The following is a 22,858-nucleotide window of genomic DNA, read 5'->3' on the forward strand; positions in this document are numbered from 1 at the left end:
GGGTGAGAAAACGAGTGACAGAAAAAAACGAGAGATGGGGAGTGAGGGATGGCCAGAACAAGAGCCACAGTTTGCCTGGGCAGATAGATCATGGTGTCAGGATGCGCAGACTCTCTCAGGCCACAGATTCATCATGAGTGGCCCGGTCTGGAGGCTACGGGACGAGAGGGGAGGAGAGTCGCCTCCGTCCTGAACACCTGGGTCATGGGCTGCCTTTTTAACCCAGCACGCAGGCACACACACACACACACACACACACACACACCTCCAGGTGCAGAGCTGAGGCCAGAGTATATTCGAACATAGCACAGTGCTGAGAAACTTTAGAGGAACACTAGCAAAGCCAGCTGTGTGTGTGTGTGTGTGTGTGTGTGTGTGTGTGTGTGTGTGTGTGTGTGTGTGTGTGTGTGTGTGCTACTGAAAGCAGCAGAGTTTAGTAATAGACTTTGCCTCCAGAGTATCAGCATGTCATTGTGAAACAGGAAGGAAGTGGGACGAGATCTAGGCCTCAGTTTGGAGTAATGCGCCTGTGAGGAGACGTTTCCAGAGCTGTCACTGCACTGATTTCTGATTGGACAGCCTTTATTACAGGAGCACAAAGCTGCATCTGACACCAACCAAATCTAAATCTGGAGCAGGGCCAGTTCAAGATATTTCGAGGCCCTAGGCCAAATGTATATCGGAGGCCCCCCAGGCTTCCTTCCCTCCACGGTTCAGAATAAAAAATAGCATGTTCATTTCTAACCATTTTATTTATACAAACCCTGTTCTCAGTACTTTTACATATTTTATTGAATGTGCACATTAGGGGTGTAACGGTACACGAAATCCACGGTTCGGTACATACCTGTTTTTAAATCACGGTTCAATTTAGGGGGAAGAAATGCAAATCGCTTGTTGTATTTTTAATAACGCAGTTTACTATTATTAATGTTTGTGGACCTCAACACTTGACATTTAAAAATTTTTAAATAAAATGCCTGCTTGGTTAAATAATATATACAAAATATATTTTATAAAAATAAAACAGAATAAATTAAGTTACTCCAATACACTTTTTTATTATATTGATTCATTTTTTTAGTCAAATAAATTGGCACAAATTACATTGATTTAAATCAATTAAATAGTTTATATTTGTCACACCCCATTCGGGTGGTCCAGATGTCTATATTTGTTTGTGTTTTTTACATTTAATATTAAATTTTCCAAAGATATGATCTCCTTAACTGTGGTACTTTTTTCAGCAAACTTTAACAAATGTCTTCATTCCTTCCATCCTTCATTCATTCACTCCCTCGATATGTGAAATTGTCAGGATTTGTTCAGTAACACTGCGCTAACTCTAGTTCCTTTTTTTTTATACCACTGGCATTGTTGTGTATGTTTTCAAGTTTAATAATAATAATAAAATGCACTTAAAGTGCGAGGCAGAGACCAAACAAACTCAATACGTTCCTAAGGGAACTCAGATTTTAACTATGTTCTGCACCTAAAAAGGATTGCATTCGATACACATGTACTGAACCGAAAGCCCTGTACCAAACAAATTTCAGTTCGAATACACGTGTTGTTACACCCCTAGTGCATATTCATTCAACTTTAAACTCGAATTACGGACCACAGCTCTAGTGTGTCATTACCACTTGTTTTGTCAAATATTGAGAAGGTTCAAGAACAGAACTTTTTAATTGCCTCTGGCTCACAGTCTTGCCTTCAAACACTTAAATCTGTAAAGACTGACCACCCCATCATTGTTGGAATTGAAACTAAATTAGATCGTTTTAAAGAAGGGAAAGTTTAATATTATATCTTGCTGGGTTCCAAGTCATATTAGTTGAACTGGCAGTGAGAGAGTGGATACAGCTTCCAGGAAAGCACATGATCTGGAAATAACTGACCGTGAAATACCACCTTCTGACCATTAATTAACACACATGGGTTTCTATTGATGGGTGAAGCTCCTCCCTTATGTCTCTCATGTCAGACCCTTATGACTTTTAAACACATCTTGTGGGATTGTAATTTTTATGATATCGCTTTTATTCAGAACATGTTTACAAGAGAGTTTTCATAATGTATTACCTGAATGTGTTTTAAGATTTTTGTCATGTGTAAAGCTGAAATGTTTTATATAGTAATTTAAATGTTATGTATTTGATGATCATGTATATGGCCCTGATACTAACATGGTTTAAACATCAACAAACATAATTAAACTAGGGCCAACTTCTTCTTCTTCTTTCGGCTTCTCCCATTAGGGGGCGCTACAGCAGATCATCCGTCTCCATACCCCCCCAGTCCTCTACATCTGCCTCTTTCACACCAACCACCTGCATCGCTTCCCTCACCACATCCATAAACCTCCTCTTTTCCTCCTTCCTGGCGGCTCCATCCTCAGCATTCTCCTACCCTAAAAGAAAAAAATATGAAAGGTCATATATTCCAGCTTTTCTTCTTATTATTCCTTGACCATGGCCACCCAGCTGGATTTACAGTTTATATTTACAAACTTTTACTTTTACTTTAGCATTTCTTTCTTTCACTTGAACTGCGAGACCCGAACCTGTTCCAATTTCCCCTGTGCAGCTCCATAAAGCTAAATAGGTTTGAGTGGAAGATCTCCTGCTAAAGAGCTATGACTTCAAACCTATTGAGATGAATGTGAACACTGACTGCACCTCAGACCTTCTCACCTCACCTACATCAGTACCTGAACTTTGCTAACACGCTTGTGTGAGCACAAATTTGCAAGAGAACACTCCAAAATCTACTGGAACAGAGCGTCGAGAAAAATCCTGACTTTTCTGTCCTGTATTCATCACACCAGCCTGTGTGAAGGAGTTGTTACTATAGAAACCATAGAAGATATAATAGAGTAGAAAAATAGAAACCTTGTAGCTGTAGCTAGTAACTAGCGTCATTGTTATAGAAAATGAACCAACGTCTTCTGACCAATCAGATTCGAGGTATCAGCAGCGCTGTGGTAGAAATTAGAATGTGGCTCTGGATGTTGTGTGATTAGATTCTGTTAGACCTCAGTGGGACCTGAATATAACTTAACATCGCTGATGAGGTAACTGATATATAAGTCTCTCTCTCTCTCTCTCTCTCTCTCTCTCTCTCTCTCTCTCTCTCTCTTTCGTTGTGTCTCTCTCTCCCCCCTCAGGGCATCTCCATGTCCTTGTAGCGATGCTCCACTTTTTTGCTCAGAGTGCTTCCATGCTCAAAGTGTCCATTGGGAATCTCTCGACTTTTTGTTAGAATAATTTTCCTTAAATATTTTTCCACCTCAGGCGTTCCTAGTTTCTCTTTCTATTTTTTTTTTTTGTCTCGTTTGCTCGACAGAATTGCATGAAATGTCTTGAACCGCAATTCCCTGCATTTCTTTTCTTTTGTACAACCTGGTATGCTTCCAATTAGATAATGATGCACACACACACACACACACACACACACACACACAGCCTGGTTGGATATGGTGACTGATCACAAATCGCCAGAAGAGTCAGAATTTAGAAGAAATGGGAATCATCTTTCTGCCTTTATGCAGATGAGGCCAAAGATCTCATAAGAGTCGCAAGTTCAAACGCTAGAGCGATGTTATTGTTTCAACTTTTATTCCCCCTCATTCATGGGTTTCATACCTTGGGGTTGTGTGGTGGGGTAGCAGAGGGGTGGCCCTGCTGCTTCACTCCTCCTCAGTCACAGAATCCTGATTACTGTCCGTCTGGGATTTCTGTACGTGATTGCATGTTCATTGTTTCCTGTATTCTCTCTAAGAAACATGCTGTGTATACTGCCCCTATAGGTGTAAATTTACATGCATGCTGCACAGTGATCAGGGACAGAATCCAGATTTATCACAACCATGATTGAATGAGTGAGTGAATGAGTGAGGGAGAGAAGGAGCTAATATTAAGGGAGTGAGTGAGTGAGAGTGAGTGAGTAAGTGTGAGAGTGAGTGTGAAAGTGAGTAAGTGTGAATGAGTGTGAGAGTGAGTGAGTGAGAGTGAAAATGAGTGAGTAAGAGTGAATGAGTGTGAAGTTGAGTGGGTGAATGTGAATTGAGTGATAGTGGGTGAGTGTGAATTGAGTGAGAGTGGGTGAGTGTGAATTGAGTGAGAGTGGGTGAGTGTGAATTGGGTGAGTGTGAATTGAGTGAGAGTGGGTGAGTGTGAATTGAGTGAGTGTGAATTGAGTGAGTGTGAATTGAGTGAGTGTGAATTGAGTGAGTGTGAATTGAGTGTGAATTGGGTGAGTGTGAATTGGGTGAGTGTGAATTGGGTGAGTGTGAATTGAGTGAGAGTGGGTGAGTGTGAATTAAGTGAGTGTGAATTGGGTGAGTGTGAATTGGTGAGAGTGGGTGAGTGTGAATTGAGTGAGTGTGAATTGGTGAGAGTGGGTGAGTGTGAATTGAGTGAGTGTGAATTGAGTGAGAGTGGGTGAGTGTGAATTGAGTGAGTGTGAATTGAGTGAGAGTGGGTGAGTGTGAATTGAGAGTGGGTGAGTGTGAATTGAGTGAGAGTGGGTGAGTGTGAATTGGTGAGAGTGGGTGAGTGTGAATTGAGTGAGAGTGGGTGAGTGTGAATTGAGTGAGTGTGAATTGGTGAGAGTGGGTGAGTGTGAATTGAGTGAGAGTGGGTGAGTGTGTGAATTGAGTGAGTGGGTGAGTGTGAATTGGGTGAGTGTGAATTGAGTGAGAGTGGGTGAGTGTGAATTGAGTGAGTGTGAATTGAGTGTGAATTGGGTGAGTGTGAATTGGGTGAGTGAATTGGGTGAGTGTGAATTGAGTGAGAGTGGGTGAGTGTGAATTAAGTGAGTGTGAATTGAGTGAGTGAATTGGGTGAGTGGGTGAGTGTGGGTGAGTGTGAGTGGGTGAGTGTGAATTGGTGAGTGGGTGAGTGAATTGAGTGAGTGAGTGGGTGAGTGTGAATTGAGTGAGAGTGGGTGAGTGAGTGTGAATTGAGTGAGTGTGAGTGGGTGAGTGTGAATTGAGTGAGTGTGAATTGAGTGAGAGTGGGTGAGTGTGAATTGAGTGTGAATTGAGTGAGAGTGGGTGAGTGTGAGTGGGTGAGTGTAATTGAGTGAGAGTGGGTGAGTGTGAATTGGGTGAGTGTGAATTGGGTGAGTGTAAATTGGTGAGTGTGAATTGAGTGAGTGTGAATTGAGTGAGAGTGGGTGAGTGTGAATTAAGTGAGTGTGAATTGAGTGAGAGTGGGTGAGTGTGAATTGAGTGAGTGTGAGTGGGTGAGTGAGTGAGTGTGAATTGAGTGAGAGTGGGTGAGTGTGAATTGGTGAGAGTGGGTGAGTGTGAATTGGTGAGGTGGGTGAGTGTGAATTGGTGAGAGTGGGTGAGTGTAAATTGAGTGAGAGTGGGTGAGTGTGAATTGAGTGAGAGTGGGTGAGTGTGAATTGAGTGAGTGTGAATTGAGTGAGAGTGGGTGAGTGTGAATTGAGAGTGGGTGAGTGTGAATTGAGTGAGTGTGAATTGAGTGAGAGTGGGTGAGTGTGAATTGGTGAGGTGGGTGAGTGTGAATTGAGTGAGAGTGGGTGAGTGTAAAAGAGTGTGAGTGAGTGAGTGAGTAAATGAGTGAGTGAGTGGGTGTGAAAGAGTGAGTGAGTGAATATGTGAGAGAGAGAGAGAGAGAGAAAGAAAGAGAGAGAGAGAAAGAAAAAGTGAGAAAGAGAGAGTGACTGAGTATGAGAAATTGTGAAAGTGAGCGAGTGAGTGTGAAAATGAGAGTGTGAGAGTGAGTGAATAAGTGAACGAGAGAATGAGTTCATGAGTGAGAGTGAGTTATATGTGTGAGTTATATAAATTGAATAATGTAAAATTGATAATAGATGATCGTTGATGGATGACTTTCACGATTATGACAAAATGAAAAAGCCAGAGCTCAGTCTGAGCCATGAGCTGTTACTCCTCTCACCATGTTCTTTCCTCTTTGCTGGTTGCTCGAGAGCAAAGGTGAAGACGCTTCGATTTATCGACTGTGTTTTGAGGTCGGGGAGAAAATTGTGGAAATTTCATTTTTGGCTGAACTATTCCTTTAATAAGAGCATTATATTGGGGCCTGGGTTTTGTGGTTTGGCCACTATGTTGTTTGTAGTTTGTTCCTGATTTATCCCAGAGTCATGAACGAGGGCGAGAAAGAAAAAAAAACAAAACAAAACAAATAAAGGTAGTGAGGCTTTAGTAAAAAAGTACCTTTGGAGTTTGTGTGTGTTTTCAAATAATACAAAGCACCGTAATGAAAGGGAAGAACAACAAAAAGGAGATTTGTGCCTGCAAGCAAGATGGCAAAGAATCTCTCCAGCGTGAGACTGTGTGTGTGTGTGTGTGTGTGTGTGTGTGTGTGTGTGTGTGTGTGTGTGTGTGTGTGTAGGAGCTCATTCACTTTCGCGTGCAGCAGTAGGAGCACTCGTTGAGACGTTGGCATCAGGGGAGTAGGGTGTGAAGAGTTTCGCTCAGATCGAGGGAGGTGGAGAAGATTCCGGAAAAGAAGAGCATCTGTCTCGGGTCGGGCCTGACCTCCTTCACCCAGATTTTTAACATCGGTCCGAGTGAGCGTCATCTGCCTGGAGAGAGGGAGAGAGAGGAGGAGGGGGAAAAAAAGCGCAGACAAATGAAAGGAAGAAAGAAGGAAAGAAAGGCTTTTGTGAGGCGGTTTCGAGAGTGCCAGCTCTGCCCGCATGTTTCCATTAGATTGTCATGTCGGCTAATTAGAGAGCGGCAGTATGATTCACCTTGTTAATTAGAGGGACTTGCACATCACCGGCCTCGGGGTGCAGAGAAATAGAGGACGAGGGAATGAGAGAGAGAGCGAGAGAAAGAGAGAGAGAGAGGCCTGTCTCACTTGCCTGCAGTCTCTCTCTCAGAAGATTCTCCTCTCATCTACCTTTCCCTCCTCGTTTCTGATTTGAAATGAATAAATCATCGCCGACGTTCTCTTTCGCTCTTTTTTCACCTCATTTCTTTTTTTTTTCTCTTGCGGATGGAAATGAGGCCTGATCAATAGCAGGTAGAGTTCAGGTACAGAGGACAGAAAGAATGAGGGATAAGAGCGAAAAGGAACTGCTGAACGGCATTGAAAGCAAAAAGATGGAAATTTTCTCCTTAGATAAGCAATTTTTTTAACGATCTCCTCGTTTTTTTTTTTTTTCCCGCTCAAATACGCTTATGATATCTCATCGTTTTGGGGCATGACCTCTGTTTGCTCTGGAGCTCTCACCCAAACGAAGTCTTTACCGCTTAATCGTTAAGATCGCTCACGTGCAGGGGCACGTCGCAATCGCATATATAATGTATGCATTTTTTCCCCCTTTGTGATATTACAATTTGTCACAAGTAAAGTTTTTCTATTAAAGCTGGTTGTATTTGAGCTCAAAAAGGACTTCATGTAGTAAAAGTAGCCAAGTTACAGATGCTGGTGGGCGTGGCCTATTACACACACGCAAATAAAATCTATTAAACCTGAACTTTACAGGATGTATGTGATTTGTGTTCGTTTGTCGCACTAATTCACTTATGTTACAGAGTATATCTGGATATTGGTACTCATTTCAAGTTTCTAGTTTTCTTATTTTTGATTAAATCATTTTAACTTTTTTTTTTTTTTTTTATAAATGCTTCAGATTTGCAAAAACGTTTTACCAATAGAACATGACTTTACTATTACATGCTTAAAACGAGTGGCTCGACATGGGTTTAATGATTTTTAAATGTAATCCTGCATAAATATGACAATATTCGAGATATTTCTACTAGCTAAGATGTATGCAGTGTAATCTGCTCATTCCGAATACATTTATTCAATTTCAGTTTTATTTTTACAGTTCACATTGTCCCAAAGCAGCTTTACAAAGATTAAAACTACAGGTAGTCCCCGACTTATGATGGACATGTGTTAAATGGAACCTGTCCTCATTGATTGAATTGTCAATTGAAGAGAACAATCCAGAGGGAGGGTGTTGGGATGAATGGGGCAGGATTACTGGTACCATAGGACCATATTTAGCTTGAGATAGAAAAAGAGAGAAATTCGACCTTCTACAGTCGATGCTCAAATTTAAATGATTCAAAAGTTTTCGGCAAGGAGACATTTGTTTATCAAATACCCTAAAGCATGGGACCCCAAACTACGGCCCACATGGCGAATACTGCCCACCCCCAAATTTCAACCGGCCCTCTGAACAATGGCAAAAACATATTTTGAAAATTAAATTGTAAAAATAGGTTTTACTCATATTATAATTGTATTTGATAATTAGGTTGGCTTTCAAACTATAATTTCCCTTAGTTATTAATAAAGCTCGAGGCACCGATAGTTGATTGCTGCCGCTATCGGAAAAAAATTCTTCCAGTCCGCTGTCATTATGAGAGCGGCCTCTAGGGGCAAATCATTAACGCGACTTGCTGTTTGTTTTTACACTTGAGGCAACGTGCTGCACGGAGAGCGCTATATTATATATTATTTAAAATGTATTAATTATATAATTATATTTATTAGTGACTGTTTTCAAATTAATTTATTTTAGCACATTTGAATGATTCGGTCCTATTTTACGTGGAGTGTTTGTTTTTATTCAGTATTATTTAAAAAACTATTTGGTTGATTAGTTGGTTATCGGCAAGTACGATCCAACCTACCAATCGGTATCAGTATAAAATCCATTATCTGTCCACCTCTAGTTCTTAACATGGCCTTATTATTTGATAGGTTCACCCAACCATATGCATAAGTAAGTAAATCTTTTGATTTCAATAGCAATGAACATAAAAAAGAAAAACAGTGTGATAGTAATAATGCTCTTTTAATAAACGATATATCTTTTGAAAGGTAATGCTTATTTGTTTGTATGGTGCATAACAACATAATAAACTAATCAAATCTTTCGAAGCATAAATAAATTTAAAATCATAATATAATCTACACAATAATACTGGTCGTCACTCTGGCCCATGTCATTTCCTGTTACAGACCGAGCTCTCATTAAAGAAAGGAAAATAATGTGGGCCTCACGTAAAAGAGTTTGGGGGCCACTGATCTAGAGGGTAAAATGGGTAGTAATAAACGCATAAAAAGAGTAATAAAAACGTGCTCGATTACAATTATTTCTGACAAATATTTTGTCAAATGCAAATCCCAAGAGGTACTTTTTGACTGGCCCTTTTAAATTCAATTACAAGCCCTAAAATCCTCTCACAGCATATTTCTAAATAAACTACTCGCAAAGAGAAACTCGTAGCAGATACGTTACCTTAACACCCCATTTTCCTCAGAAATGTCACTTCACACTGGTCATGTGCCGATATTAAACTTTCATACTGCAATAATTACCTCAGTGATCTCATGTTTCAAAGACATTACATAGAAACGATTTCTCACTGACAGGTCATGTTTTTTACATGGAATGTAAAAGCGAGCAGATTTGCAGGACTGCGTTCTGCCAGACGGACATTTGGATTTGTCCGCAGTAAGACTTCTGTCTGTATAGTGGGCAGAGAAATAAATGGTGAAATGGTGCCCTGAATGAAGTGCAGGGGTAGTGATAATCATCTGGAGCACTAGTGAGCGCTAACAGTGTTGCATTTATTGCATATTGAATGTCTTGATGTGGTAAATAATTAATGCCATGCTCATGAGAGATTTAGGGTGATTGTGTGCAATAACTTCAAGGTGACAAAATGGTCTTTTTTCTATGAAAGGACTCGGATACACTCACACTGGATTCTGGTTGCCATGTCCTCTAGGTGCGTAACAGTTTCGGTATAGGACTGTCGGTTCAGTGCAAATGTTTACCAAATGCTTTCCATTTTACATAGTGCACATAGTTGAAATCTGTTTCCTCATGAACATATTATGTGGCGGACCGCAAGTTCCTTTAGTCACCGTCTCCCACTTTTAGCGCAGAAAAAAGAAACTTTGAGTGCATCTTCAATGTGTCTACTCATACTGTGAATATGAAGACATTTGTTAACCTCTTAGCCTTCAGCGCCACCCCGCATGACCGATATCACGTTGTTCTCAGGTGTTAATGTTTAGCAATAGATTAAATAAAAAGGGAGAAGAGTAACCATGACTAACTATACATCATTCTAAACATCTTTTCAGATCACTGTTTTTCAATGGAAAACGTATAACGAATGTATTTGCTGAATGTGTGTAAACAGTACACACAAACAACATGCATTAAAAAAATGCACTACTTACACAATTATTGTAATAAAGAGTCACAAAAACATTCACTGCTGCTAATCCTGGTTTATTAGGATAAGGGTGGATAAGGGTCCACAGAACAACATGCCGTAAAGCATTTTTGTTCCAACCATACAATAGTGTTGTAATTTAGATGCTTATTATTTGGTTCACGTCACAGTACTTCGGTTGTTTTGTTTGTAGAGGTGTTATGTAACTTTCACATAAAAAACGGCAAAAAAAAAAGGTATCACACAGATTATTAAACAAATATGGCAAAACAAATTAGACCACGCAAGAGAAAAAAAAGAAAAGCAAAAGAGGCGGATTCTCGGCTTGAGTATTCATTCTATAGGCAGGTGTTGTGATGTTTTTATTATGCACCACCTATCATTTCAAACATTTTATTTCCAGCCAGTAGCATTATGGAAACAAAATGATTGATGGAAAATGTAGCCATGAGTGCAGGATTCTAACAATATATGGGAGGATTTCTAACGTTTCAGTTTTATCACTTTTTAGAAACTCTTAATGGTCAAAGCGGCACGTGCAAAGTGATAGAACCAGGAAGTGATGCAGCTCTCGGTTCTGCACAAACAGCTGTTTCCAGCTCGTGCTAACTGGATTTTGTTTACAAAAAAAAAACCCCAAAGAATATTAGATGCATAATATTTTTGCCTTCAAACTGTACAAATTAGCCAGTGGATTACTCTTGTCACAGGATCCACCAAAAAAAAAAACCTTGATCGAAAACTCTCAGTTGCAAGTTTATGAGCATAACAGGGACTTTTTCTGATTTAAACTTGATATTACTAAGAATTATTGATGTTTATTGGCATGTTTTTAAGCAACACACATACTCTGTATTTTTCTGTTTAGCTGAACCGTTCTGTTTCAGCTCAGACATCTGTCTGTAAGCCGTAAAACGCTGTGGGGAATGCCTTAAGGAAGTCTGTGTGTGTGTGTGTGTGTGTGTGTGTGTGTGTGTGTGTGTGTGTCATCGTTATGAGGTGTAGTGTGATAGACAGGCAGGTCTGACCACCGATGCTGACAGAGCTTAGCTTTCCCTTTGTTGATTTTATATGAAGTGAATCTTAACAACACACACACACACACACACACAGCAAAGAATATTTAGTGTATGTAGCTTGTGTATACACCATTTACGGTATTTCTTTTCATTTCTATGTATTAATTATGTACCGTCTTACACTCCATACTCTCTTCCTTGTGCTCTTACTTGTACACTTGCTGTTGTTCTGGGCTTCAATTACAGTTGAAGAGAGGAGGAAAAAAAACAATTTTAGCTGCATACGATTGTCCAAATTGAGCATACACCCTCGTATTGCTCTACACACTTTTACACGAGGTGACAAGAGTGCAGAAATGTCAGCCCGGTCTCGACCTTTGTAAATAATATTACATTAACATCAGCACTCTCGTGTTTCCAAAAGGGCACGCTCTGGGTTTTTTTTTTTTTTTTTTTTTCTTTTTTTTTGCGGATCGGAAAAACATACTAAAGCAAAACATATTGACAATTGAAACTAAAGGTTGTGAGTTTGGTTTATTGATAAAACCAAGATGAGGTTGTAGTACTGAATATTTGTAATACCGCTGCTGGATTGATCCGCCTGGTATCACACACTTATGTCCCTTGTTTTTTTTTTTTTTATGCGCTTATTTTTTCCGATGGTCCCGAATACTACATTTTCACTTCTTTAAAAGTCCCTCAAACTTGGACGGTCGATTTGTTTAAAACATGTACGATTGAGCAGATCAGTAGAGACGAGAGGAAACAGACGAGGGTTACAGATCCTGCTCAAGAATTCCAGTTGGCGATGCTGGGATTTTATTTCATGACCTTCCAATCACAAGCTGCTGGTTTTGCTTACACTATAATCACCAAAAGTTTGTGGACACCTGGTCATAAGATTGGTATGTTTTTTGAGCATCGCATTCACATTTAGTTCCACATTCCTGTTAGAATTCCTTCCACTCTTCTGGGGAGATGTTCCACTAGATTTTAGAGTGTGGCACAATCAGTGTTTATATTCATCCCATAGGTGTTCAATAGGGTTGAGGTCAGAGTCTATGGCAGAAGATTTTCCAACCCATGTAAAGCATATCTTCATGGAGCTGGCTTTGTGTACAGGTGCATTGTCATGCTGGAGCAGGTTTGGATCTCCTCGTTCAAGCGAAGGGAAAATTTCGTGCTACTGCACCCAAACACGTCATGTACAATTGTGTGCCTTCAACTTTGCGATTGGAACTTTTGCAGTTTGGAAAAAAACGACACATGACTGGGAAAGTCAGGTGTCCCAATACTTTTGTCCATAAGTATAAAAGTATACAAGCGTCGAAAAAAATGACAGACTAAATAATACAAACCTAAACAACATTCAGAGCAAACGAATGCAACCGAAGGGCATTTATTACATTTGCGAAATCTCACGTGAAGACCAAATACTATCATTTACTGCATTATGTAAGGAATCCCACAAGACAGACCTACGTAGATTATTAGTGTATAATGGCACAATCAGGAGTGTTATTCTGCATACATCACAGCAATTAGAGCAAAAAAAAGTTTATGAATAAACGATAATAATACATTTTTACAGTTTATAGTGAGATTTCATTAATTTTATGTCCAGGAAAATTCCTGTTATCACTTAATTATACATGCGTTTGTACATTGTAGGGCAAATTGAACTCCTTCCCCTTTATAAAAAATGACCAAAACCCAAACTCCAAGCACAAGCTGGAAAACTTTACAAAGCGCATCAACTGTTACAAAGCGCCGACAGCTGCACTTCCTTCTGTACCATTTCACTACAGTTTATTCTTTGTAGGTTTTTTTCTGTTTTATCCTTACTGTTTATCTGCAAGAGTGAAAGGGAAAGTTTATAGGACTGTGGTGAGACAGTGGCATTGAGTAAAAGACAGGAGGTGGAGCTGGAGATAGCAGAGCTGAAGATGTTGAGGTTTTCATCGAGAGTGATGACGATGAACAGGATTAGATATCAGTTTATTAGAGGAACAGCACATGTAGGATGTTTTGGAGACAAAGTGGACAATGGGGTATATCAGTAGGAGAATGCTGAGGATGGAGTAACCAGAAAGGAGGAAAAGAGGAAGGTCAAGGAGGTGGTTTATGGATGTAGTGAGGGAAGACATGCAGGTAGTTGGTTTGATAGAGGCACATGTAGAGGACAGGGGGTAAACCTGTCGCTCATGTTAAAACCAGAGCTGCTGTCTAAATCTTGCTGACCAATCAGAGTCAGGAATTCAACCAAGCCCTGATGTGAGTTTTACGAATCTGAATCGTAATCAAGATTGTGCTTCAAAATACAGAGAGAATTCAAAAGATGGATTAATGAATTGGGTACCAAAAGTCAAACTCTCACTGTTTGGATGCTAAGATACTGTTTAGTGAAAGCTAAATATTGTGAATAGAGAAGTGTGAATCTGTGGGGGCTCGTCGAGGGAAGTAATGTCTCAATGATCAAGGCTTTGGGGTATGAAACAGAAGGTTGTGAGTTTAAAATCCAGCCTACAGGGGCTTAAAGAATGGTGATCAATATAGGGTAGTATATTGTAATTTGTTAATAATCACACATTACAGTACATTATATAGCAAAACAGAGCAATTTACACTATTGTAACGTATAAACTTTACAGTATATTAAAAACACAACAAAAAAATGTGCTCTATTACCGAGACAACTGAACTCTGTCGAAAGCAAGACGTCTCGCAAGGCAGGAAGTGCGGACATCCTGGCACCCTGACATCCCAACGTATCGCACGGAAATTAAAATGTTGCGCAAAAACGTTAATGTTTTACCGTTTTGTTGCATCGATATCGTCATCGTAAGATCGGAAAGTGGAACCGCCGTAACTCGGGACTACCAGTACTTTTATTCTTTCTTTTTATTCCTGTTACCAACTGCTGCTGTTCGTTCCACGTTGTACGATTTCCGTTTTATTTAAATCTGGTTTTGGTTTGTCGTTCGTGTTAAGCCACGAGTTTGCAATGTTTGTTGATGCTGTTTGTTTTTGTTTGTTTTTACAGATTTCGCTTCGTTTGCGTTCATTACAACTAAATGTGGACTCACGTCCACTTTGTTAATTCGGTGAGGATTTTACAGTATTTTACAGTAAATAGTGAATGAATTCTCTTTCTAGTTTGCAACTGTACAGAAACAGTCCCACTCAGGTGTTTACAGAATGTTTAAAACTGCAGGTGTAGATCAGGAAATCTGTTGCTAAGATCACAGGAACATATGCTGCAGTCGAAACGATCCTGGATATAATTACATCCACCGCGATCAGAGATGCGACAATCGTGTCACTTTCCCACAACCAAATCCGTTCCGTTTTTTTTTTCTTCGATATTGAGGAACATGTGTATTTGAACGTTAAGCTCGAGCCCCGCATGGTTTTTATGCCTTCCTGCCCGTGTAATGGCACACGTCGTCGTCATGTCGTGCGATTCGTCTCGGAGCGCACCCACTCCCTCGGCTGGCATCGCAGATGGCGCTATGAGGTCTACATTTATCAAAGCGGCATAAATCTGCAGCTCTGGCAGTCGCCCCGGGCGTCGAGTCTGGTGCCAAATGCCAGGCAAGGCAGAGGGAGACGGAGCCGAGAGTTAGGCATCGGAGACAGGCGGCAGAGTCCTCCGGGGTCATCGCCGGGTCATCGGCACGGAGACGAGAATTAGAAGATACAATCGTCGATAGGAGACTCTGAGCGGACTGACGACAGGACACGATGGACGGCTGGGTTTTTTTTTTTTATGGCGGGTGTGCGTATAGGTGGAGATACTCAGAAATTGAATAAAGGACATCTTTTTTTTTACAAACTAAATCTACAGAGGACACCACCTGAGCCCACTAATTAGGGTCTGCAGAAGACACCATGTAGACACCATAGAGCTCATGTACAGGTTTATAGAGTGTCTAAGTTTGTGTTTTAGCTCCTGGTTTGATATTTGTTTTTTTTTTTTGGTGTTTCACCCTCAGTGTGAAATGTAAAGTGGCAACCGCCTAAAGGCCGTGTTGTACCACAGGCTCTCTCAACACTCACGCACTCACACACGCACACACACGTGTACTCGAACCCTAAAGCAACCGATGAAGAACACCATTTTGAGAGCGCAACCCTTTCCTCTTCCTTAACTCTCACACCTCACGTATACATTTTAATGGGCCAGAAGACACATTCGTGATTTTTTTTATTTTTATTTTTTCCCCTCCAGCTTTATTCTGCAAGTTACAAGAAAGTACAAGGCTAATATTTTTGCATTAGCTCAATTGCAATATGTACGCTCGAAACACGCGGTGAAAAGCTGTCATTTTATTCCTTGTTGGAAAAAAGAAAGAAAATCCCTCTTTTTTTTTTTTTTTACCCTCTTGGATTAATGTTTTTTATTCAATATTATTCTCATCAAAATTTAATTTGATCCATGGACGTATCAGTGCAAACGATTTCCTCGAAAAGAAAAGATTCAGTGAGGATGCGTGAACCTTCAGAGGAAACGGTGTCGGAATCAGAAAACAGGATTCCCAGTCGCACAGTTTGTCTTTTCCCCCCCAAAAAATAAAGTTATCTGTTATGATAATCAGAATAATAATCCTGTCAAATAATATAAATATATATATATATATATATATATATATATATATATATATATATATATATATATATATATATATATATATATATATTTCTCTTTGCAGCTTTGCGTACATTTGCGCTGCTTTACGTTTGATTCTTATTGTGCTAAAACTCCTGCATCTCTCCCTTTTGGATTTTTTCTATCCGTCTCTCCCTGATGAAAGAACACATCGACTGTCCCCATTCGCTCCGGTAACATGCCCTCACTCTGCTGCACCAGCGGGCAAACAGCTTTCCACCCCCTCACTGTGCACACTCTTGTGTGTGTGTGTGTGTGTGTGTGTGTGTGTGTGTGTGTGTGTGTGTGAGAGAGAGAGAGAGAGAGAGAGAGAGAGAGAGAGAGAGAGAGAGAGAGATAGAGAGAGTGCATATGTGTAAATCTGTGCATATGATTGTGTGTGTAACTGTCAGTGCAATTACGTGGGTGTGAGATGGAGACTGATTGTGTGTGTGTGTGTGTGTGTGTGTGTGTGTGTGTGACTGCAGGCTCTCGCTCGTCCTCTGAAAGGCGAATTTGAGCGAGGCTGGAGCTTGCCACCCTGCAGGCAGCCCTGACATTACCTGCAGCTACTGCCTCTTTCGCTTCAGCCAGAGAGAAATCACATCACATCATATACACACACATACACGCGCACACACACACACAAAACCACAATTCACCTTTTAGAGATGGTTTAGGGGAATAGATGGATTGTCTAAGGAATGGACAGATTGGTGGATGAATCAGAATCAGAATCAGGTTTATTGGCCAAGTGTGTTGACACACACAAGGAATTTGGTTACAGCTGTTTGTGACTCTCAAAAGTACAGACATAAATAAAACCTATACATGACAAAACAGACAAGACAAGATTAAAACAGATTATACAAGACAATACAGACAATGTGAGACAGTATAGACAGTGTGGTAATAAATAGGGATACAGATCAGTAATGTACATAAAGTGTGAGAGTGCATGGAAGTGCAAATGACAGTATTGTGTGTCAGGTATGATAGTGAGTTTACTATAAAACTGTGTACAGTATATAGCAGCCATAGTGTGTGCAACATATACAGATAACGTGATGATTGACAGTTCTGTGTGTTACTTGGATAGATATGAATATAATTATGGTCAGTTGTTAGTGAGGGTGATTGCTTGGGGAAAGAAACTGAACTGAACTGAAATGAATAGTTGAATTGATGGATGGATGAATAGTGTATGGGTCAGTAAATTGATGGGTGCGGAAAGTGGACGGAAGTGGAAGTGATGGATATATGGAAGGTTGGATGGATGGATGAATGATGGATGAGAAATGTATGTTTGTATGAGTGCTGAGTGGATGGATGGATGGATGGATGGATGGATGGATGCAGGTTGGATGGATGTGTAGATAGTTGGGTGAAGGAACACATACAGTTGGAAGAATGAAGGGATAAACAAAGGCATGTGAGAAACATTGGTGGATAGAGAGATGGATGGATGGATGAATAAATAAATAGATGATGGATTGATAAAGGATGGCTGTGTATATGAAGTAATGGATGGGAGGATAGATAGATAATTAATAGGATGGATAGATGGATGAAGGAGGAATTGAAGAATAGACTGTTGGAGAGATGAGGGGTTAAAAAAGAAGACCTGGATGATTCATTGGTGGACTGATATGTGCCTGGGTCAGTGGACATATGGATGGATGGATGGATGGATGGATGGATGGATGGATGGATTAAGAACCGGATGAACGACTTCATCCGCATTTCTATTTACTCACCTGCTCCACTACATCTAATTTGTGTCTTGGTTGTGTGCAGATGCAGCAGCAGGAACTGGCCCAGATGAGGCAGAGGGACGCGAACCTCACAGCTCTCGCCGCCATCGGACCACGCAAAAAACGCAAAGTGGACTCGCCTGGAGGAACATCAGGCAACGAGGTTAGAGACAAAACACACACACACACACACACACACACACACACACACACACACACACACACAGATGAAAACAATAGTAGGATTACTTTAGATTATGGATGACTGTGTTGATCTGTGTCACTGGTTTATCACAATTGCCACACACACACACACACACACACACACACACACACACACACACACACAGGATTGAATAGATATATACTTATAAATCTTATAATGAAAGAATTGATGAAATGTGGGAAGAAAAAGAAAAGATAAAGCCATTCTCACTTGTCACCTCCCTGGGCAGTGTACTCTGTGTGTGTGTGTGTGTGTGTGTGTGTGTGTGTGTGTGTCAACACCCTGCAGCACTTTCTGTCTCCTTCGGTGTACAGGCAATGTGACTTTTGAATGAGAGTCACCGAGGGGCTGAGTTACACAGGGGCCCCTCACCAACTTTCTCAGGGGCCCGCTGGACGCAATGGCCTTTACTCGACATACTCCTGCTTTCGTTCTCTTTCTCTCTTTTTTTCCCTTCTTTTTCTTTCTCTGCTTTAATCCAAGCCAAAGGGGTTTTTCTTGCCCAGCCATGACCTGAAATTAGGAGTAGTATAATAATGCTGATACAGGAGATCCGGTGTGTGTGTGTGTGTGTGTGTGTGTGTGTGTGTGTGTGTGTGTGTGTGTGTGTTGCCCACAGGGCTGTAAGTGATAGCCCGAGTGTGTGTGCATGTGTGTGTCTCCATCCACAGTCATCTGAGAACAGGAACAAAGGGGCCTTACAGCACTGGAAGACTGGATTAGGGGTGTGTGAGAGAGAGAGAGAGAGAGAGAGAGAGAGAGAGAGAGAGAGAGAGAGCTCATACTTTGATTTGAAGTCAAGGGCCACATTAACTCTTTGCATATACACACACTACATACAAACACCACACACACATTGGAAGCCAAATACAAACACCACTATAGCTCCATCAGAGACAGTCTTATAAAAGAGTTCTTCCTCATGCCAAGTCATAATTGGGCCTAACTGTACTTGAGTGAGAGTGAAGTGGGTGGAAATTCATTGTTTTGCTATTTAGAACACAACCAGACATGAGCTTGAGGTGAAGGTGAAAGTGAAGTGGTCGGAAAAAAGTCTCTCAGGCATTTCGATCAAATCCATAATCACTGACTTAAAGAAAATAACGCAAGTAAAGAAACAAGTGTTTACTGGAACACGAGAGGATGGTTGGATGCATGCGGGACGAATGTGTGTATGAAGTGATAGGTTGGGCGGGCAGGCGGGTGGGCGATCGATCGGGTGGGTGGATGGATGGATGGATGGATGGATGGATGGATGGATGGATGGATGGATGGATGGATGGATGGATGGATGGATGGATGGATGGATGGATGGATGGATGGATGGATGGATGGATGGATGGATGGATGGATGGATGGATGGATGGATAGATAGATAGATAGATAGAAGTTTAGATGGAGCAAGGATGGATGAGGAATGGATGTGTATATAAAGCAATGGATGGGTGAATAGATAGATAGATAGATAGATAGATAAAGGGTTTAAAACGAAGGCTTGGGTTATTAGACATGTGGATGGATGGATGGATGGATGGATGGATGGATGGATGGATGGAAAAGGGACATTAAAAAGGGGTCGTTTGGAACACGACCCACCAACAAAGTAAGAAGCTTAGTGCTAGTGTTAGCAAGTAGGAGTGTATATGTGAGGATATTAGATATGTTTGGCAGACAAGAAGCTGAGAAGGAATTAGAAATTAGTAAGTGTTTACGATATTTGGAAAACAACTGACAGCCCGGTAAGCGCTAAAAGCGTGTGCATTTGAAACGCAACCGGTTGAGTGAAAAAAACACACACCGTGTGCCACTGAAGCGGTCCGAAATGTTTGGAATGCAACCGTCCGACAAAAAAGCAGGTGTGCCAAGGAGTTTTCAGGAATATGTTTTACAGGCATTTGGATCACAGAAGTAAGAAGTGCGAGTTGGTTAATTGGGCATTTGGAACACAACCAGCAGAGAAGGAAGTGAAGGAGCATGTTTGAGTGGCGTGTTTAGGAATGTGTGTTTTATTTATTTTTGCCAGGGTTTTGGAGAACAACCGGTGCACATGTTGTAGAAGTGAGATGGCGAGTGTGCGATTCGCGGAAAATGGAGAAAGCGTGTCAGCGAGGGGGTTAGAAATGTTCGGAGCACAACCTGCCGTCGCAAAGAGCGTCTTGAGGCGGGAAGAGTAGTGCGTTTCCAGCTGTTTGGAACAGAACCGGCTGAACTGGAATGCATTTATAAAAACAGTCAGTTTTTTAATAATTTTATTTGAATGGCTTTAAAAATGAAAAAAGGAACGGTATGCAAAAAAAAAAAAAGCGAGGGAAGATAGAGCGGGAAAGGAACGAGAGGAGAGAGTGAGAAAGAGAAAGAAAAAAGAGAGAGTGAGTGAGAGAGAGAGGGGGAAGTACAAGGAAAACCGATGCCCTTTCCTGCAGCTAAATTAACAGGAATCATGTGGAAAACAATTTGAGCAGGGAATGTAGGGAGGGAGGGATGGAGGGAAGGAGAGAGGGAGAGAGGGAGGGAGCCATTAAAATGAGCCCTAGGCTATGGACAGCACCCAATACCACTAAAGCTTCTCTCGTTGTGGACGTGGAGGCAGCCTTCCAGGCAAAGCGGGCTCAGTTCTATAGCTACAATTAAAATCAACCTCCCTGCCAAAAAATAGAGAGCAAAAAAAAAAGAGGGAGAGAAAAGAACCAGAGTGAGAGGGAGGGACGGAGGCGAAACACGGAACATCAAAGACAGATTGAAATGTGTAGTCAGTAATAAGAGTGGTCCAGTCGCCCCGCGGTGCTCCGCGCTCCCCTCCTTAATGAGAAATTTTGACCTCTGGTTTGTAAGTTAAACTTGGTAATCTCGGTTAATGAAGTAAATCAATCCCAACTCGGAGTGCGCACTTTTAGCTCGGCCGCTCCGGCTCTCCTCCTCACGATTTTCCCCTCCCACCACGGGCCGAGGTAAATGACCGGCTCGCTCAGACAAACAAGAGGACCACAGGGACTGCAGAGTGTGTGTGTGTGTGTGTGTGTGTGTGTGTGTGTGTGTGTGTGTGTGTGTGTGTGTGTGTGTGTTGTATTTCAGTCAAACGGTCTGTTCTGGTGTCGTATTTGAATAATCATATATTCAAATTCAAAAGCATATGATATTCAGAAAACCTGCATAAAATTATTCTATTTATATATACACACAGTCCAGGCATAACATTATGACATTATAACATTATAAGCTCTGAAGTGAATCTTCAATGTGAAGTGATTTTCTCTTAATCATGGCACCTGTTAGTGGGTAGATTTATTTATCAGGCAGCGAGTGAACATTTTGTCCTCAAAGTTGACGTGTTAGAAGCAGGAGAAACGGGCGAGCATAAGGATTTGAGCGAGTCTGACAAATTGTGACGTCTAGACGTCTGGGTCAGAGCATCTCCAAAACTGCAGCTCTTGTGGGAATGTTTCCGGTCTGCAGTAGTCAATATTTATCAAAAGTGCTCCAAGGAAGGAACAGGCTCATTGATGCACGTGAGGAGCGAAGGCTGGACGTGTGGTCCGATCTGACAGACGAGCTCCTGAAGCTCAAACTGCTGAAGAAGTTCATGCTGTTGATGTTCGATCGATCACAACCGTCATAATGTTATGCCTGATTGTTGTATATATCAGTAATAACACTTATAATAACGAAAGATTGGACATAATTAATGTCTCTTGTTTTTTGTTTATCCAATAAAACAGGTCATCTCTTAAACATGGTCACATGACCCTCGTAACCCAACGCAGATAAATGTAATAAGAAAATTTATTTTTGTATAATATTAAAACAAACAAAATAGTATAGTGGCTATTTAGCTAATAGGTCAACTTTCATTTTGTGGTTAGTTTTTCATCGAAGGAACTTGAATGTAGTGCAGTAGATTACTGGGTTATGTTTGAGCACCTACAGTATGTAGTGAGCATTTGTAGGTAATAGATTTGGGAAGAACATTTTTTAAGAATAAAATAAAACATGATGTGCTGTAGGAAATTATTTAATACTTAGCTGGTGTGATGAAGCAAAGTTACTGTTTCTCCCCTAAAAAAAGTGCATTTTTAGAATAAGAATTTGTTTTTTTAATTATTTGAGACATTTTATTTTTTTATAATATGCACAAAAGGTTGTACTTGAATACGTCCTACATTAATACTTACAGTTGTGAAAATTCCACCAAACAAACTTACTGTACATTATATCAGGTGTAAACAGTTGGTCCTGCTTTCCTGATTTAAAAAAAAAAAACTCCTCCATCTTTACATTACAGCTTCTGTTTTTTTTTTTTTTTTACAAATCGCTGACAATCGAGACTCTTTCCATCAATAAATACGTTCATATAAATATCAACATTTTAGTAATTCATTTGTTTATATTTAAAACATCCATTATACAGGTCCCTGTGTAAGTTGTTAGTTGTAGCAGGTATTATTATAATATTATGCCATTTCCCTTATAGTCAGAACTAGTATTTATAATGAACTTGACCAATCAGATGAGAGGATTGTGTGTGTTAAAGTGTATTGTGTGTTAGTGTGTGCTGTGTACTAGTAGTGAAAGTGTGTAGTGTGTGGTTTTTGTTTTCAGTAAATTTTTGAATTTTTTTGGATTCAGTGACTTGAGGCTGTTCTTCTTTCAGTAAAAAAATACGAGATGTGTGTCCTTGGTTTCGAGAGCGTAAGAAGGCGTGCAGGTCAATGTCACATTTTATCAGTGTTCCACAGTTTAGGGGGGAAAACTGACAGAAAACGACTGTCAGTTGTGTCAGACACACACACACACACACACACACACACACACACACACACGCTGTGTGTTTAAATGATTGGGTTGCTCAGTATACAGTAAAACAATATATAGACAAATGTTTGTGGACACCTGATTATAAGATTACACTTTTTGGACATCTCATTCCACATCTAATACTCATTTGTTGTTATCTTCGTTTTTTGGGAAGATGTTCCACTAGACTGTTGAGATAAAGTGCGA

The 22,858-nt window shown here is 40.6% G+C and overlaps 1 protein-coding gene across 1 annotated transcript in view; it reads left to right on the forward strand.

Moving 5' to 3' along the window:
* The window catches only part of LOC124395805 (transcription initiation factor TFIID subunit 4-like), a 94,014-nt gene that overhangs the window by 37,750 nt on the left and 33,406 nt on the right, over positions 1–22,858 (forward strand). The window contains 1 exon segment of the mRNA XM_046864655.1: positions 17,678–17,797. Coding sequence (XP_046720611.1) covers positions 17,678–17,797 — 120 coding nt within the window.

Source organism: Silurus meridionalis, chromosome 13 (genome assembly GCF_014805685.1).
Source record: "Silurus meridionalis isolate SWU-2019-XX chromosome 13, ASM1480568v1, whole genome shotgun sequence".
Taxonomy (NCBI): domain Eukaryota; kingdom Metazoa; phylum Chordata; class Actinopteri; order Siluriformes; family Siluridae; genus Silurus; species Silurus meridionalis.